The sequence below is a fragment of the Mastigoproctus giganteus genome, chromosome 6 (genome assembly GCF_048544385.1).
Source record: "Mastigoproctus giganteus isolate SK-2022 chromosome 6, ASM4854438v1, whole genome shotgun sequence".
Lineage (NCBI taxonomy): Eukaryota > Metazoa > Arthropoda > Arachnida > Uropygi > Thelyphonidae > Mastigoproctus > Mastigoproctus giganteus.
The window spans coordinates 78,003,862-78,023,678 of record NC_143580.1 but is presented as its reverse complement, the minus strand read 5'-3'; the positions used below and the strand labels follow the sequence as shown (position 1 = coordinate 78,023,678).

The window sequence follows — 19,817 nt, the reverse complement described above, 5'->3', positions numbered from 1 at the left end:
CTCAACCTCCAACCCAAGAACGGTACTAAGTAATACAGGTTCTAATACCTCTCGTGTTTGGGGTTTTCATAATAATAAAAAAAAGTCTTTTTCCTGTATGTTTGCATTTTGAGTTTGTTATCAGATTTATATATTATTAATAGCCATATGGTGCAAGGAAGCCTGAGGCTTACGCTGCACAAGGGAAAAAAAAAGTTCCCGAGTTACCCTGAGAGAGAGAGAGAGAGAGAGAGAGAGAGAGAAAGAGAGAGAGAGAGAGTAGAAGAGAATCACCAAAAAAGAGAAGAATGATGATATCCAGCTCGGGACCCTGGTTGTGCCAAGCCCATACTCACCAGATGTGAACCCCCGGGGTTGTATGGTCAGATTTAAAAAATTAATGCTATTTGTCTCCTAATTCTAAAGTATATTTTAATCTATTATGGATGGAATTGAATTTGTGTAAGAGTTCATCAATGATGATCCTATTGCCAATAATTAATACATCATCTGCATATCGCATGAATAATGGCAACAAGGTAAATTTCAGGGAATGGGCCGGAAATGCCTAAACCCATTGGGAGGGCATATATACCTGTTGATATATTTCATTCCTAAATCGAAAATGTTTTGCCCTAACTAAAAGGCTGGTAAATTCTAGAATACTGTTGATGTTAAGGGACATCCTATCTTTAAGTGTAGGGTCCATTACTAGTAACTCCTGCAATTTTTGTGATGTGTGGTTGACGTTTATGTTAGTGTAAAGAGATACGACATCGGATGCATGTTTCTGTCTGATATATTACTGGTATTAATTTTTTGTATGCCTGGTTAGTGTTGTGTACAGAAGACACTCGATTTATGGGGATCGGATTAACCGGGACACTTCAAGATTCCCAAAAAAACCAAAAAAAAAAAAAAAAAACAACCAGAAATCATAAAATTCAAGTAATAACTAGAATAGTTATAAACAGATGTTTTGCAAGTCATAAATAAGCGACAAGAAGTGGCATTATAAGTAGTCATTAGGAAATTAGTGTGCCCATTATATCTTGAAACCCCTGCTAGCTTCACCCCCCCTCAAAAAAAAACCTACCCAAATGTTTAGCTTGTTTTAGTGCGTTGCATCAATTGTCATGTTCCATCGCACTGCAAAGGGACAAATTGTTTCATTATGCAAGTCAGAATTTTTTTTTGTATAGTAACTTTTTTTTTTTTTGGTTTAGAAATCACGAAAATGATGGGCAAATGCAAGAGTTGTGCTTTCGTTTAAACAAAAAGTTGGAAATTATTCAAAAGTTTGAAAACGGTGCATCTGTTAAATCTCTAAAGAACCATTATAATGTTGGTGACCAAACCATAATATTGGACACACGAGTGGTGCGTGGCAAGTTCTTTATCTATCATCATACTTTTTTAAGTATGATTGCTGAACATTTTTCGATAAGAAGTCCCTGACTTATGTAGATTTGGGCTAACATTATGTTATTTATAATTTTTTTATGACTGAAGATTTCAAGTGAAGGGACAGACATTTCACTATAATGTAAGAACTCACAAAATTCTATCGGTATTATCACAAATACAATAAGATTGAGTTTACTACCTGTTTATAATTAATTGAACTGACAGAAAAGCCTAGTAACCTGGAAAGTGCAAATTGTTTTTATTGTCTTATGGCAGTGACCTCTAGATATGTGCTTCAGTAAAATGTGAGCCCACGTGGAGTGATAATAGTGAGTTTTCGCCTTAACCCTGTGAAGTTCTTTTCAGAAAATTTAATTTTGACAGTTATCATAGTGCCGACTAAGAGAATAAGTGACAGTGGTACTAGTAAATCTATCAAGAAAAGGAAAGCGATTGAGTTGGATCACAAAATTAAACTAATAATGATGTACGAAAATGGCCAAACATCAACAAGTATCGCACAGAATTCCTTTTCACAAGTATCTCGTGGAATTTGTCAATGGTGAACACAACTTACCTTCCATGAAACTCTACATTTGCTCTTATTTGTATTAAGGGGAAAGACAGAATGCAAGAAGCGGTCGACACCAATGAAGGTCAACTATAATAATAACCAAGGCTACGAAATACATATCAGTGTTTACAGTTCAATAACATGCGTTTTTGCTTCCTTTTATGTTTTCTTTTCTTATGTGCCACTCCAGCTACTTCACTGCTGTTCCCAGATAAAGTTTTTAATTGAACAAATTAAAAATATATAACTATTTTTCTTCGCTCTTCTGAGGATATTATGTGGTTTTGGTAATTTTTGCATATCAGGAATATAGCAGCAATATTTTATTAGTCATTCCCCAGTTACGCAAATCTTGACTTACGTAAGAAGTCGTGGAACGTATGTCAGGGACGTATACTGTATTTTTGAATTAACTGGGAAATCGATTATCCGGGAATATTTTTTTTACCCTCTATCCTGGGAAATCGAAAGTCTACTGTATTCTAAATTCTGATAATCTCATTAATGGTGATATTATTTTTACGAGAAATGCTGATAGGTTGGCAAAAGTTGATTTTTTGTATGAAATTATGGGCCACACAGGGTGATTTATTTTATGTAGTTTAACTGTCCCAAATATATGCAGGAGGATGTTATTCCAAATACCTATGTTTTGTAAGGTGCATAGATCAATTTCTTTTTGGGCCCTAAGTCGTCTGAGGAGATTATTGAACTGATTTTTTAGTCTAGCGATTGTGTAGGTATTTTATAGGTGTCCTCGTCAGAAAGAATCTCTTGAATTTTTTTTGATGTATGTGGATTTATCTAAAATTACTATTGTCACCTTTATCTGCTTTCTGAATGATGTTGTCTTTCCTGAATTTTTGGAGGCTCATTAATTGTGTATTCATGTTGGGGAGTGTTCTAATGTTTGAATTAATAATCCTGTTTGTTTCGTGCATTAAGAGATTCTTATCAGGATGATTCTCTAGTTTCGTTTGGAGCTCTACTATACTGTCTTTTATAGGGTAGTGATTATTATTGATAGCGAAATTGAACCAGTATTCAAGGGCAGATAATTGTGTAGGTGTGAAAGATTTCAAAGAGAGGTTTACAACTGATGTTGGTTGGGGTTTATATGTTCTGCGTGTGAGTGTATTCCATTTTTTATTATCTCTCTGGTTTATTGTGTGTTGAATGGCACTAATTTGTGTGTTGTTTTGTTCTATAAATTTAGCCCATGTATCCTGTGACCTGTTTCTTTTTAACAAAAATTTGTAATAGTGGATTTGACGTAGTAAATTGTATTTGCCTCGGAATCTCTTTTTTAATTCATGTCTTACTATAGCTAATGAGGTCTGATGTATGATGCAAGGATATTTTTTGCATTTTTCTCGTGTACATATACGAGCAAATTTTGGAATTACATTGTAATCAAGGCATTTCTTAAGGAATTTAATATGTAATTTACTAGTAAAATATTTGATGAGAATTTGAGTATTCATTAGTTTAGTTTAATGTTAATACATCCATGTGGTTGAAATAAAAGTAATTTGGAATAAATTTAAGGGATAGTTCAGGCAGTAGAGGTATTAATAATTATCGTTAATGTTATAAAATTATCGTTATTGTTAAAAAAGAGATTGAGACAAATACAATTTACTATTATATTATAATATAATTTCCGTAACTGGGGGGGGGGGGTCCATCCCGTGACGAGTATTGCTACCAAGTAGACAGAGTGGTTGTTATGTCTGGTGTTACTGTTGGTCAAGGAACTCTCCGACTATCCTACAGGTGTCCAGGATTGCGACTCTTTGGAGTTCCTTGTAGGTGTTCTCTGGGAAACCTACTGCTGTTAGTCTGTTATGTAGGGTCTTTGGCACCATACCCGTTGGCTGACATGATGATCGTTACTTGTTGCATATGCCACATAGGTTCTTGTACTTCCTGATTTTTTCCTCATGCATTTTCTGGAGGTTGTGAGTGTTGGGCACCGTTATGTCAATCAGATAGGTAGCCTTTACCTTCTTGTCGACAAGGGTTATGTCCAGTCTGTTGTGTGGGATTGTCTTGTCCATTATTATGGCACGGTCCCAGTACAGCTTGTGAATTGGGGTCTCTAGTACTGCATGGGGTTTGTACTTGTAGTACAGTACACTTTCTTCGATCAACTGGTATTTCCTTGCTAGCTTCTGATTAAAATTATCCTGGCTACCTGGCCATGTCTATGGGTGTACTCAGTCTGGGTGATCACCTTGCATCCCGCGGTGGTGTGATGGATCGTTTTTAAGGCCAGGTTATTATTATTGTCAGTTTATTAACCACCAAAAACCATGGGTCAATGCCTGCACACAGAAAGAATAACCGTTCACACAATAAATCAAGAATAAATACAAAAAAGTAAACAAAATTAATTTGACAGCCATAATATTAGAGTAGGTTATTTAAATGGCAGGCCAATTCAGACTGAATTTCATCTGGGAAGACTGCCAGGATAGTGATGCCTGTACAGCACTTCAGATGCCTAAAAGAATCTCTACTGATACTGGATTAAGTTGGCTCTTTCTGTGGAATTTTATACATTTCTTGGTTAGGATTCATCATAGCTATCACTTGAATACAAATGACTGCTGTAATAAAGGCATCCCTTAGACTCATCTGAAAAGGGGAGGTTACTTGTACAGTCAGTTCTGCTCTAACGCACATTTTTGCAATGCGAATTTTCTCCAACTTGACTGATATATTAGGGAACAATGCAAGTATAACACGATTTTCACATTGGCTCATGCACAATTTCGTCTGTGAGTAACACCAGGTGAACACAAAACCTTGCACCAAGGTGAACTTAGCGACCTGTGTAGCAATCAATACAAGTTTACGAAACTTAAAAAATGTCAAATGTGTGAGAGCTATTTCCATTTTACTGCAATTGTATTGGTCGGAGACACACTGTTGTCATTCGCTGTATTCACAAGATAACATGATATCGTGGGCCAACTCATATTTTCAGGAGCTCTCATTTTCCTGTTCAAATAGAAACTTCATGAGGCGTGATAGGTTGAGCAGAAGAGCACATTTCTGGAGGTCACTACCATAAAACAAAAACAATTTGCAGTTCCTGGTTTATTGAGCTTTTGTTAGTGCAACGTAATTATAAACAGGTAGTAAACTCGATCTTACTGCATTTGCAATAATACCGATAGCTGGAATTCTGCGGGTTTTTAAGTTATTATGGTAAAATGCGTTTCCCCTTCCATGAAATCTTCAATCACATAAAAAGTATAAATAAATTTTCAGAATCTTCTCTTCGTTCCTATTTTTTAAGCTTTGTAAACTTGTCTCATTTGTGCGTCCTGTGTTTGTCACTATTGATTGCTTATCTTTTTTACTGTTTTAAATTTTACAATAAAAAAAAAAAATAAAAAAAAAAAAGAAGAAAGAAAGAAAATGTCAGTGAATAGAAATATCACTCAAGCAAACTTTATATCTTGTCAAGGCAAAGTGCTGTTTACTGTAATATTTATTTATTTTTTAGAAAATAAAATTTATTTATTTTTGGGTTTCTAATTTTTTTTAGTGTTTTACTTACCAGACCGAACATTTTTTTAGAATGCTCTGCCCCTATCCCTATTTTTTGCATAAGTCCTGTTGTTTTTAATGTGCAAAATACCATAACGTGGAGATTTTTAGGAACACATGTACTGTGTTATAGCATATGACTGTATCTGGTTAGTGAGTGTCTAATAACTGAAGAGCTTCCAACAGAAACTTGGTGATACGTTGGGAAGCTAATGTTTAACTATCGCCTCAACATCCCACTCTCAGTTACATGGGCTGTTCCAGCACTTCCTCTGTCAGCATCTTCATACGCAACTTAATGAATTTCTCAATCACTTTCATGTTGAAATTGTCAACTTCCTTCCAGCAACTTCTTTGGTCATCCTGATAATATTCACTTCCTCAGTGAGTGGTGAATAAACCTCTTAATTTATTTGTTTGTTATTTGGTGTTTAGGAGCATTAGCAACTAAGGCCATATTGCTCCGGGGATATGCGGTGGTCATTCCCTGACCTTTCTGCATCCTCCGTATTTGGTGGTCATGGGCTCGAACCCCGGTCTAATCAAGAAGCGTGTGCTACGCACTGCTGCTCCTGCCCACCTGGCTACAGAGGCACCAAAACTTCTCAAGACTTCTATAACATCCTCCTGTATTTATCTCCAATGAGCATTAAGGTTAGAATGAAATATTGCCCCAGAGATTCCTAAATAATGAAATGCACTGAATAGAATAATTACAAAATGGTGCTGAAACTGACCAATATAATACTGAATGCACAAGTGACAACTTTCAGCATGGTGAGGTGTATGGAAAAACACTGCTGCTAATGCACTTGGTGAGTGTTGACACCAAGTTTTGAGATGTTTTTCAATCAGAAATCTATGTCCAGAGTATAAACAGACATTTATTTTATTTATTTATTTATGTGTGACACTTTAATGAAATTATGAGATATGGAGCTAGAAATTTATTAGAAATAAGTATAATGTATACTGCATATGGCTTTCACATTGAATGCCAGAACAAATTTAGCTGCATATGAAAGCAATCTTGACACACTGGGAATGAATGACATTAGAACGAACAGATTCAGAAATATTGAATAACCAATATTTCAGATGTGCAACCCCAGAATAACTTAGACTTGGCATGAATTTCACCTTCTTTGACCTCTAGCTTAAAATCTCTTTAACCCAGTATTTCAAATTCATCTGCTGCCTCTATCATTCTTCCAAATCCACTAACCATTTAGAAATCTTACTTTGCTCAGTCTAACTTACCTAAGTGACTAAAGTTTTCTCGGTAATTTTAATGTCCGCAACTGTAGTTGGTTTACATTTTCTAGTTAAATGGACCAGCGTCGAGATACAGAGGTTTTGCAATTAATAATCACCTCACAGAGCATGTTTATTTACCAAATTATATCAATTCCTCTTTTCTTTGGTTGGATTATTATTTAAATCTTCCAGGCCTGTTTACTCAGAAAAACTATTTAGCATATCAAAATTGACTTTTATCCAAATCTCCAGCTTCATTAATCAATATACATTCAATTTGCAAAAGGATTTGCTCCAAAAAATTGCTCCTTGCCCAAATGATAGCTAGACATTCTGGTGTCTTGCTAATGCTACTGGCTGCAACTTCTGTTCATCTATAATCCCACCTTTGTTACAACCTGATGGTTCTATTGTATTCTCAGTAAAAATTAAGTAAACTTAATGGCATCCTACTTTTCTTCTAATACTTGTATCCTTAATCTTGGTTAACCATCTCCTACCATCCCCAATATTAGAAGAATTCTGAACAATCTTAATACCAAAAAAACTGCCACTGGAGAAATGTCCCAATGGCATTTTTCCACTTGCTCTCTGAACCTATGCTCCTGTTCTGCATGGCCCTTTTATACTTTTTCGCTACACAAGTGTCTTTCCTTCTGCTTGGAAATTTGCTTATATCCAGCCAGTTCCTAAAAGGGATGACAAATGCCTCCTGTCCAATTGGTAATTATTGCCCCACTGCACTTGCCTCCATTCTTTCTAAAGTAATGAAGAAATCCATCAGCTACCAACTCTCAAACTATCTCAGAACCTTCCACCTGATCAATAACTGTCTATAACTGCATACATATGGCTTAACGCTACATATAATATTCACCTATAACAATCATTGATAATATAACAGCTTGTGTTACCTATCTTTGGACAAATCTGATAGAAAAGTATGGTGAAACTCAAGCAGTTGCTCCTTACATGTCAATACTTTTGGTCGTATTTGACAAAAAAGATCTTATAAACAAGCTTCCATCTTATGAATTGCCAACTTTTTTTTTTTTAATTAGGTAACCAGTTCTCTCTGCTTGCTCACTGCTTATGATAGCAGATGGCCCTCTGCCTTCTCCACTAATGCTGAAGTGTCTTCATGTTCAATTATTTTTCACACTATTTCTGTTATATATTAATAACCTTGCACTGACTTGAAATTCCAGCCATAGTTTTGCTGATGATAGCACACTATATTTCACCTTCCAGTTTGAGATACCTCAACCTGCACAAGCAGCTTCAACTTCATTCATTACCAATTTTCTAATGGAGCAAAAAAAAAAAAAAAAAACCTTAGTTAATTTCAATCATCAGTCCTGTCTCTCATTTTTTATAAAAAGGAAGCGTACTGCTACTACGCTCATCTTTGGTGATACTCAGATTTCTAAACAAGATCACATCTCTATTAGGGATTACACTCACACTCTCACTCTCTCAGAATATGCACATTACAAATATTGCTTCCTTTAGATTCATCAAAATAACTGAGATTTTTTTTTTTTTTTTTTTCCCGCCCTCGGCATCAGCTGTTTAGAACTAGTTTTTGTTCTAAACTACTCAATATGTACAAATATGAAATCTGCCTAAGATGGGATGGGATGCCTTTCTAGATAAGAGCACCCTTGTGTTCCCTTCAGCAATCTGGGTGCCCTTCTTCGCACCCATTCCAGTTGATCTACATCCTTCCCAAAGTGAGGCTTTCAGACCTTGGCCTTGCACAAAGGAATAATCTCCTGCTAGAAAAGTTTCTGTATATCACTGACAAATCCCCATAAACTGTCCTGGCAGCATGCCGCACTGCTCGGAGAATTTCATTTATGACTACACAATTACCCCAAGGTCTTTTTCGTTCTCTACTACCCTGAGTGTAGCATCACACAGTTAATAAGTTTCTCTGGGGATAATGCTACCCATATACAGCAAATTTCATTTGTCAATGTTAAACTTCAACTGCCATTTCTCAGCTCATTGACCCAATTTTCCTGGACTTGTTGCAGAAGCTTGACCTGAACACTGTCATTAACCACCCTGCAAACCTTTGCATCACCTACAAACTTAAACATTAAGCCTGATATCACTTCATCAATATATACTGAAAACAACAATGAGCCCAGCACTGAACCCTGAGGGTTCAGTGCTGGGCTTCATGGACAATAACAATAGTCCATGAAGAACAGTGCCCATTGATAAAAATTCTGTCTTCTTCTACTTAACCATCCCTTTATCCATAGCAGTAATTTTCCCTTAATGCTTACTGCTACAGTTTGTACAATCTTTTATGTGTAACAGTATCAAAAGCCTTCCTGAAATCCAATAATATGATATCAAAATTATTTATTGCATCCAGTTCCTGTCAAAGCATCATAGTAACCTATCAGATAAGTTATACAAGACAGTCTCTTAACAAATCAATGCAATGGCTGCATATATTTGCATTATTTCTTTAACAAGGGCTCCATTATTTTCCCTGGAACAGATGTTTGCTAACAAGCCTGCAATAACTCATGTCACCTTTTGATCCCCCTTTATGAACTGTGAATACATTAGCACACCTCCAGTCCATAGGAACATCCCCTGAATCCAAGGATACTCATATAATTATGGCTAAGAGTTTGCTTACCTCCTTTGGTGGCCCCCCTTAATATAACTGGATAGATTCCATCCATCCCAGGCATATTTTTTTATGTTCAGCTTCAATAATTTCTCTTCCACTTTCCTTTCAGTTATCACAAACTCATTTAGCTCTCCATTAGAGTTTGATAAACTTCTGGCATCCCCTACCTAAAGAATTCCTCATGAGGGAATATAGATGCAAAATACCTATTCAATTTAGCATTAATAGAGGCATATGATGCAAGAAAGCAAGCTTATGCAGCATCAGCCAAAAAAAAAAAAAAACCTTCCACTTCACCCCTCCGTTCATTCGAAATACCTGTCCAGCTGAGCCTTAAATTTATTTAGGCTATCAACTTCCACAACAAGGGATGGAAGTCTGTTCCACCAACCAACTACCCACTGGCTAAAGGCAAATTTCCACACATCTATCTTTCCTCAATTTGAATTTATGCCCTCTCAGGTGATTATTCTGAGCAAGAAGCAGTATCCCATCAGCATTGAGCATGCTCAAACCATTCAAGGCTTTCTACACCTCTATCAGATCACCTCGCTGGTGCCTAGTCTCCAGACACTGTAATTTGCAAAACTTAAGCCTTTCTTCGTAAGAGCAACCCTTCGTTCCGTTCACTAACCTTGTTGCCCTTCTCTGTATTCATTCCAGCAACTCTACATCTTTCTTGAAATGAGGCCTCCAGACCTATATACAGTACTCAAGGCCTGACCATTGCCTTATACAAGGGAATAATCACCTCCCTATCCCTGGTAGAAAAATTCCTGTCTATCATTGATAAGACACCATGAGCTACTCTTGCAGCCCAACTGCACTGCTCAGAGAACATCATATCTGCCTGCACAATTACCCCCAGGTCCTTTTCATTCTCTACCACTGTCATTGTAGTACCACAGAGTTGATACGTTGCTCTGGGGTTGCTGTTTCCTATATGTAGTATTTTACATTTGTCAATGTTAAACTTCATTTGCCACCTATCAGCCCATCTGCTCAACCTTTCCAGATCCTGTTGCAGCAGCATAGCGTCAGTAGCGTCCATAACAACCCTGCCAACCTTTGTATCATCTGAAAAATTGGACATTAAGCTTGATATACCATCATCAATATTATTTATAAATACAGAAAACAACAATGGACTGAGCCCTGAGGGACTCCACTAATAACATTAGTCCACGATGAGCAGTGTCCATTGATTACTACTCTCTGTCTTCTCCCCCTCAACCATCCCTTTATCCATAGCAACAATTTGCCACCAATGCCACACTGCTCCAATTTGTGCAACAGTCTTCCATGTGCAACAGTATCAAAAGCCTTTCTAAAATCCAAATATATAATATCAAAGTTATTCCCTGCATCCAGTTCTTTTGGACTGCATCATAGTATCCAATCAAATTGGTCAGGCAAGACTTCCCCTTAACAAACCCATGCTGTGTCTGAGCTATCACCTGAATTCTTGTAAAGATGATCCTGCAGTGCTTCTTTAACCAGTGCTTCCATTAATTTTCCTGGAACAGAAGTTAAACTCACAGGTCTATAATTATTTGTGTCAGCCTTTGATCCTCCTTTGTGAATTGGGGTTACATTTGCACATCTCCAGTCTGTGGGTACCTCCCCCGAGTCCAAGGAAGCTCTCATAATTATGGCTAAGGGTTTGCTTACTTCCTTTGCTGCCTCCTTTAATATAACTGGATAGATCCCATCCACCCCAGGTACCTTTCTTGTATTTATCTTCAACAATTTCTCCTCCACTTTACTCCCAGTTATTTCAAGATTCTCTAGCTTACTGCCAGAGCTGAATACACCTCTGGCATTCCCCTTGCTGAATAACTCCTCATGTGTGAATGTCGATGCAAAATATTCATTCAGTTTGTTAGCTACCTGAGCAGGATCATCAACAGTTGACCCATCGATATCAAGTGGACCAATCTGATTCATCCCTTTCCTTCTAGAGTTTACATAAGTAAAGAACTCCTTGCTGTTTTTCTTTGCATCCCTTGCCAAAGATTTCTCATAATCTGCCTTCACCTGCCTAACCTCCTTTGTAACTTGGTTACAGATCAACTTATATCTATCATAGGCTTCTGTGTCACATGTTAATTTATATGACTTCCATGCATTTTTCTTCTCTGCCATAGGTCTCATTAATTCATCTGACATCCATTTAGGCCTGAACCTTGATCAATATTTCTTAGTTGGTATGTAAAGCCTAGTAGCTTCCAAGATAAGTTCTTTGAATGCTTCCCATTTTGAGTTTGCTGTTGGTAACATCAGCAGTTGGTCCCACTGTATAGAATTTAAATACTGTCTCAGACTATTGTAGTCACCTTTACGAAAGCAATAACCCTTCCCTTTACCCCTGATGGTAGTTACCTCCTTGAGTAAATCCCACTTCAGCACACTGATCACTGCCACCTAGTGGTTCCTGTATCTGCAAATTCTTAATGCATGAATAATCACTGCTGATAATCAGATCAAGAGTATTGCTCACTCTATTTGCTTCCCGAACATGCTGATTTAGAAAACAATCATCCAATAAATCCACAAAAGCCTTACTAGTGTGTGAGTGACCAACCCACAAATTCCAGTCAATATCTGGGAAATTAAAATCCCCCATTATAAGACTCTCTGATTTACTGGCCCACTCTGTTTCCCTGTACAGTTTCTTATTATACACATCAGAGTGATTAGGCCTATAGCACACTCCTACTCTCAATTTTGATCTCCCAATGCTTATGTCACACCAAACTGACTCGACACTGCACTGTCCAGCGATGTCGACTGGCTTCACTTCCTTGGATTTTATGTGTTTCTTAACTAATAGCATAACTCCTCCTCCCTTCCTATCCTGTCTATCCTTTCTATAGACGTTGTACTCCCCAAATTCCAGTTCTGCATTACTTATATCTGTGTGACACCACGTCTCTGATATCCCAACAATATCCGCCTTTGATGCTTTGAGCAATACCTCAAATTCATCAAATTTATTTAGCAAACTCCTAGCATTGGTGTACACGCAAGTATACATGCACCTGTTCTTTTTCTTAGCTACCCTAACAAACCCATGTGTTTACTTGTACCCCAATGACTCCCAGCAGTCTCTGAAATATCCTGCATCTTATTTTCCAAGCTGCTGCTCATTCCAATAGAAGCAGTGCAAGGATCCCTTTCACCTCTGCCAGTGGCTACTGTTAATCTATTAGTCCTTGTATCCCCCCAATCTAGCAGTTTTCCGATCCACCTAACACTGCCTCGATAGCATCCGCAAACATTCTTGCACCCTTTCTATTTAAGTGTATCCCATCCCTGTAGAAGCAGTCTCTCCTGTTAACAAGTACAGACCAGGCTGAAAAAAATTCTACCCCTTGAGCCTTGCACAATCTTTCCAGGGCCGAATTGATCGACAGGGCTCTCATCATATACTCCCTCCTATCGTGTCTGGGCAGAATTGCAGACACTTTCAAATTCAACCTTAATTCAAGGCTTTTTTTCAACAGTGACCTGTACTTCTTAAGTAATTCCGCCGGTCTCCTACTCTTAATATCATTAGTGCCAACGTGTACAACTATATCACCTTTTGTGCCCTTAAAAGATGATATCCGCTCTACAACATCATCAACCTTTGCCCCTGGCAGACATACCCTGGTACTGTTCCACCTATCCTTTTTACAAAGCATGTTTCCCGTTTCCCTGACAATAGAGTCACCAACAACTACTAGTTCCTTTGGGACCAGCACATTCTGCCTTGGGGGTTGCCGCTGTGTTGCGTGATGCCCAAGTGCAAGCTCTGGCGTTGGTGTGGGTAGCTGAGAGCTTGATGGGCCCTTCACTTTTAATCCTTCGAGGGCATCCACCTTGTCCTTCAAGCTCTCATATTGCCCCATAACAACGCTGAGTTGTCGCCTGATTTCCTTACACTCCTTACATCGCGCACATACAAAGACATTCCCCATGGCAGTATCATGTCCCGTACCTGACTGCTCCACAAACATCAAGCAAATAGTGCATTTTAAAATTCTGTGATTCAGAGGGCAACTGCCCCCCCCCCCCCCATCAGTTCTCCCCTGAGCCACAGCACTCCCATTAGCTTGAGCCTTTTGCTTTGCTGCTCTGAGTCATGATTTCGATTTAATTTCAATAAAATTTCAATTTCAGTACAAAATTAAAACCCTAAACTTGTATCCCAACACAGTTATAATGCTATATTTATGTTTCAGTATTGAGTGTTATCTACGAAATCCCTTTATAAAACTTCCGTATCAAGTTAAGTATTAATTATTTATTTTTGCTAATTATTGATGTTACGTAATCTAAGTCGTTATATGTATACAGTAAACCCCCGCTATTCGCGGGGGTTACGTTCCTGAGAAATTCGCGAATACTGAGTTATGGCTCCCATAGTAATAAAGGGGTTCCGTTCCAAAGTATGAAATATATAAGAAAAACTAGTCTAAAATTTTGTCTATGTATGTATTATATGTACCTTCATAATATGACATGTACATAGACAGTACATAGTGAAATGCAAGCACATAGCATCGAAATGAAAATAAGAAACAATTTAATATTAAATGTAATATTTATTAGAAATTTCAAACCAGCGCCTTTGCTAGCAAAAAAAAAACATCCCGCCAGTGCTATCACCAGTTTCGCTAAAGTGTTGATAGAGGAGTTTTGCCTTTTCGCGAATGATGAGTGAACTTAACGGAATTTTATTTCGAGTTCGGTCTTCTATCCACAGATTTAAAGCCTTTTCCATTTTTTCTAATTTAACATCACGAGTTACAGAGCAAATTTTTGAAGCAATTAGCGCGTTTTCACGGACACTACGGCGGATTTTTTCTTCCGATTTCTTGATTGATCGTACCGTTGACTCATTGATTTTATAATGTTTTGCCACTGAGGAGACACTTTCACCATTAGAAATTTTGTCTAATAACTCAATTTTATTCGCTAATGTTATCACCTTCTTTGATATTTTCACATTTCTCTTTTTATTCGTAGCCATATTTTTGTAGGGGTTAGAAAGAACTTGTCCACAATAAAGTCACTTTCTTCCGTTAACACACTCGAAAAAGTCTGTTTTACACTGCAAAACGGTAGATTTATCATTTTTGTAAGCATATCAATTTATAAATTGATAAATTTATTCAGTTTATAAGCATATAAATTAAAAGCAAACGACGAAACCTTCCATGACTAACACATACTGAACAAGGATTACCGAGAAACATCCACGCTCGCGATTTTTTCACCCCTCTCCCCCCACCCACTGAGCGCTGTTTTGACCGGGAAAGATAATTTTAGCCACGTTCATGTTTTTTATGGCGGAAAATATTCACGGCGCTTTAAAATTGACATTTTTTTCAGGTTTCATTTTATATTAAATCGGCGATCGCGAATACGCGAAACCGCGAATACAGATACCGCGAATAGCGGGGGTTTGCTGTATAGTTAAAAGTACAATTTAATTGACAATGAAGTTCAACAAGATTAATAGATTTACTGATTAATTGACAATATTATATTATGGTACTATACTATACTAAGCTTATGCTATCTAGTTCGAGATATTTTGTATCGTGTGACAATGGTGGCAACTTACGAACGGCAAATCTACGGACACTTAAGTATCGATTAACTTCCAAATCTCGCTGTCTCAATTCAGAATAAACTAAGGATCCTGACTAGCTACTTACAGAAAATAATTTGATATAACAATTGGTTAATAAATCGGCTAAATATGGTTTAAAAAAAAAAAAAAAACCTCTCGTTCAATGGAGCTGCAATTTGTAACACGTGGATTTGATACCCTTACCGATACTAAGTAATACCTACAAAATCTCTATCTAGGTTGAACTTTAAACTAAGTATCGTAACTAGGAATATAAAGCTACTCTAGAAAATAAGTTAATATGCCAATTTAAGCTAATAAAACAGAAAATAAATCAGAAAAAACTTCTCTGTTCCAGGAGTGGCAATAAGCTACGTCCTCACAGGCTACTCTCATTCCAATTTGTCATGCAACATGAGCCATGTCATCAACGGTTAGCTCACTGACATCAAGTGGCCCAATGTGATTCAATGCCTTCCTTCTACTGTCAATATAAGCATAGAAGTCTTTGCTGCTTTTCTTTGCATTCTTTGCCAGAGACTTCTCATAAGCTGCCCTTGCTTGCCTAACCTCCTTTGTGACTTGATTACAAACTAACTTATATCTACCACAAACTTCTGTATAATCGGATAATTTATATGCATCTCATGCACTTGTCTTCTCTGCCACGTGTCTCAACAGTTCATCTGACATCCATTTAGTTCTAAGCCTTTAACAGTATTTCTTTGTTGGTATGAAAAGCCTAGTAGTATCTATGATTACTTCCCTGAATACTTCCCATTTTGAAATTGCAGTTGGTAACAACATCAGCTGATCTGACTGTATAGAATTTAAAAACTGCCTGAGATCACTGCAGTCACTTACGAAAACAAAAGCCTTTCCCTTTACTCAAGACGGTAGGTACGTCTTTCTTAAATTCCATGTTAGTACATGATTGCTACCACCCAGTGGCTCTTTTACCTGCAGATTCTTAATGCATGAAACATCACTGCTGATAATTAGATCAAGAGTACTGCTTCCTCTTGATGCCTCTCCAACATGCTGCTGTAGGAAATAGTCATACAGTAAATCTACAAAAGTTTTGTATGTGTGTAAGTGACCAAACCACAAATTCCAGTCAACATCTGGAAAGTTAAAATAACCCCATTATAAGACATTCTGATTTACTGGCCCACTCTACATTTCTTCATAGCTGTTTGGCATTCTCATTAGTCATTAGGCCTATAACACACTCTTACTCTCAATTTTGTTTTCCCATTGCTTATATCACACCAAACTGACTCAACATTGTACTGGCCACCCATGTTGATAGATGCTCTGCCTTAGATATAATATGCTTCTTAACTAAGAGCATAACCCCTCCACCTCTCCTGTATACAGTGTACTCCCCATATTCAAATTCAGCATTGTTATGTCTGAGTGACATCATGTTTCCGCTATTCCCACAATGTCTGCATTTGATGAATTAATCAGTACTTCAAATTCAAATTTATTTACAATGCTCCTAATGTAGAGTAAGAATATATGCATGTGTACATGCAAGTACACATGCATATATTCTTACTCTTAGTTACTCTAACACAGCCAATATATTTACTTTTCCATGATGACCCACAGCAGAACCTGAAATCGCTGACACCTTGCTTTCCAGGCTGCTGTATGTTCCAATAGAAGGAAAACAAAGTAAGAAACAAAACAGAAGTAAAACAAACTTGTCTTTGAAACAAGTTGCCCTGGGATTGCACTACTTTCAACATATAGTTTTAGCTATATTAACACCTTTGAAAACACCATTTTGTATATCAAATGCAGCTCACATTGAACAAATTTTTTATAACTGTTCTGTCTGCATATTGAGACAGAACAGTAGAAACTACTTGCTATCTGATGAGAGACCAGCTAGTCCAGAAACAGGCTGTCACAGCAAGCACATCTTTTAAACATATAATCAATTAATCTTTTAGAGAGACCACCTTATTTGAAAGTAGTGCAATACTAGGGTTACTCGTTGCAAAGCCATGTTTGTTCTTCTGAGAGAATTAAGACCATTGCATTATCTACGCAGTTTAAATCCTGCTGGCTGCACATACAGATTAAAGGACAAGATCTGCAATCAACTTATAAAGAAAGGAATATCACTTTTTTGCATTGATTCTTAAAGACATGTGAATTAGTTTTTAGTTCAGTATTATCTAATGGCACATGTTATACAACACATCATTAGCACTCCACACAGCCTGTCCAAAAAATTTTGGCTTGCACCTTTTAACTCAAAATTTTAATGTTAAAAAAATTGCAGAATTTCTACCATTTTGATTTTATTGATATTTGGAAAAATGTTCCACATCTTTCTAAAAGATAAAAATATAAAATTTCATCAAAATCCATTCATTGGGTGTCAAGTTGTGATATACAGACAGATGGACAGGGCAAAGACAGTAGGGGCTTTACACATTTGCAACTATGCACTAAAAATGGAAACAGGGAGAGAATATCAATATATACAATCTTTTGAGACTCAGTAGTAGCCTATTAGTCTAAAATTGCAGAATAAATTACACTTCCCTGAAAGAGTAACAAAGGCAAAAGAAAATATACAGTATTTTGGCACCTTAGTAATGATATCTATAAATAACACTTAATTACAAATTTACTTATAAGTTAGTCCAATCTAAAGTGTCATAAGAATTTTGGGACTATTTTAACCAGAAAAAATAAAATAATAATAAACAAAGTGTCAGAATTTTTTGCATTTAAATAAGTTATACTTTTTGTGTAAGTAAATTTTAATTATCTCCCACAAGAAAAAAAAAATAAGCAAATTTCCTTACCTGTGCATAATATGTGGGCTAACAGTATTGACAATTATATAACTCAACGTGGCTTGTACAATCAGATGGGAAATCTGACTGTAAGAAAATAAAATTAACAATTAAGCCCAATGCACCATAAAAAAATATATCCAATATACAATAAATGTAAATTAATATACAGGATGAGCATAAAGTCTTTTTCCCTGATTAAGGAAAATTATAACTTAAAAACTATGCTAGATAGAAACTTGCACCTTGTGTCATAACGAAGGCCAATGCTTAGAGGTTTTTGCACTGTACGGTTGCACAATCTGTGGACGATCTAGATAGCACTGCAATCATTACAATGAATACATCACGGCAATTGCAAGTATCGATTGCGATGTATCCATTGTAGCAATAGCAGTGCTATCTAGATCGTCCACAGATTGTGCAACTGTACAGTGCAAAAACCTCTAAGCATTGGCCTTCGTTATGACACAAGGCGCAAATTACTATCTAGCATAGTTTTTAAGTTATTATTTTTCTTAATCAGGGAAAGACTTTATGCTCACCGTGTATGTCTTTATGATAAATAAAATCAGTCTATAAAAAAAGATTCAGACTTATTACTTGATATAAAAATAATTCGTAACTGGACTACAGAAAATCAATGGTTTTAAAATTTTTATATAATCATTATTTAAATTACCTGTGAAAGAATAGCAGCAAAGATACTGTTTGGAAATCAAATCATTAAAGAACAGAAAACAAAAAATTACAAACGAAACAGAATCTGCAGAATTAAACAGAAAGAGGAACAGAGATCAACACAAAAGTGTAATAAGAAAGTGGGAAATGTTTTTCAGCTTTTTCATCTCAGGATCATACTGAAATAAACATGATTCAGCTCCCATGATTATGTTATGCAAGAAGTCAGAAAGCTTGGATCTGCTTAACTCTTGTTCAAAAGAATGCTGCAAATCTGTTCTCACCTCAGCAATTAGTCATGAGTTAAATTTTTGGACATCATCTTCACACAAACCTTTGTTATTTTAAGGCTGATAGTTAATATTTGATGAACACTTTTTTTATACATTCTAAATTATTCTGCTATCATTCTGATAGTCCCTCTCTTCCATTTGGTACAAACAAATGATTGCAATTTCAACATTTTCATCACTTATTGCTATCTTCGGGTAGCTTGATTGAGAATTATCATGTATATTTTTTCTTCTGTCATAAAATTGTTTGTGTCACTTGAAAACTCATTCCCTTGTCACTGCAGACTCCTTAAACCAATTCATAACCTTTCACAGTTAGTGAATTCACTCATATAGGGATCAAAAATAACGATCTTATGTAGCCCATGTGTCACTGGTTGAGGATGCTTGGTCTAAAAGATGTCTACTAGCACACACAGAATATGAATCAAAATTAAACAGAAACTGCTGAAAATTAAAACACAGTTCGATTGAAAAAAACAAAAAAAAAAAAAAAAAAACTGTCATAAAACAAAACAAAGTACATCATAATTTTTACTGTGAAGAATGTATATTTCTATGCCCAATAAACAATGTGAATCTACAGTAAACTCCAGCTTTAAATGATCTTTTCTTCAGTCTCATGGTCAATTCTAAGAAGTGTCATACATTTTTTAACATCTACAGCACTCCATTTAAAACACTTTCCTGCTTATAACTTTTTAAGAGATATATCCAGATTTATTTCAAGGAATAAACCTCGATATATCTAGGTGTATCCTTCTTGACATTTGGTTTTGGAAAAGAGATGATAGAGTTTAAATTCTAGAAATCATTTATGGTGCAATTTGTTTATTTCACAAAAATCATTCCCAGTGCACATGATGTTTATTTAATCTTTGAAGATAGATGGGCTTTTTAAAACTCAGAGTCTGGCTATTCATTGTTGCATTTGCCAGGTCTCCTCAGTTTCTTCTCTCTCTCT

At 36.4% G+C, this 19,817-nt stretch overlaps 1 protein-coding gene across 1 annotated transcript in view; it reads right to left on the bottom strand.

Annotated features, from left to right (window-relative positions):
* The window catches only part of oys (lysophospholipid acyltransferase 6), a 284,099-nt gene that overhangs the window by 200,944 nt on the left and 63,338 nt on the right, over positions 1 to 19,817 (bottom strand). The window contains exon 3 of the mRNA XM_090376225.1: positions 17,889 to 17,966. Coding sequence (XP_090232351.1) covers positions 17,889 to 17,966 — 78 coding nt within the window. The remainder of the gene's footprint in view (positions 1 to 17,888; positions 17,967 to 19,817) is intronic.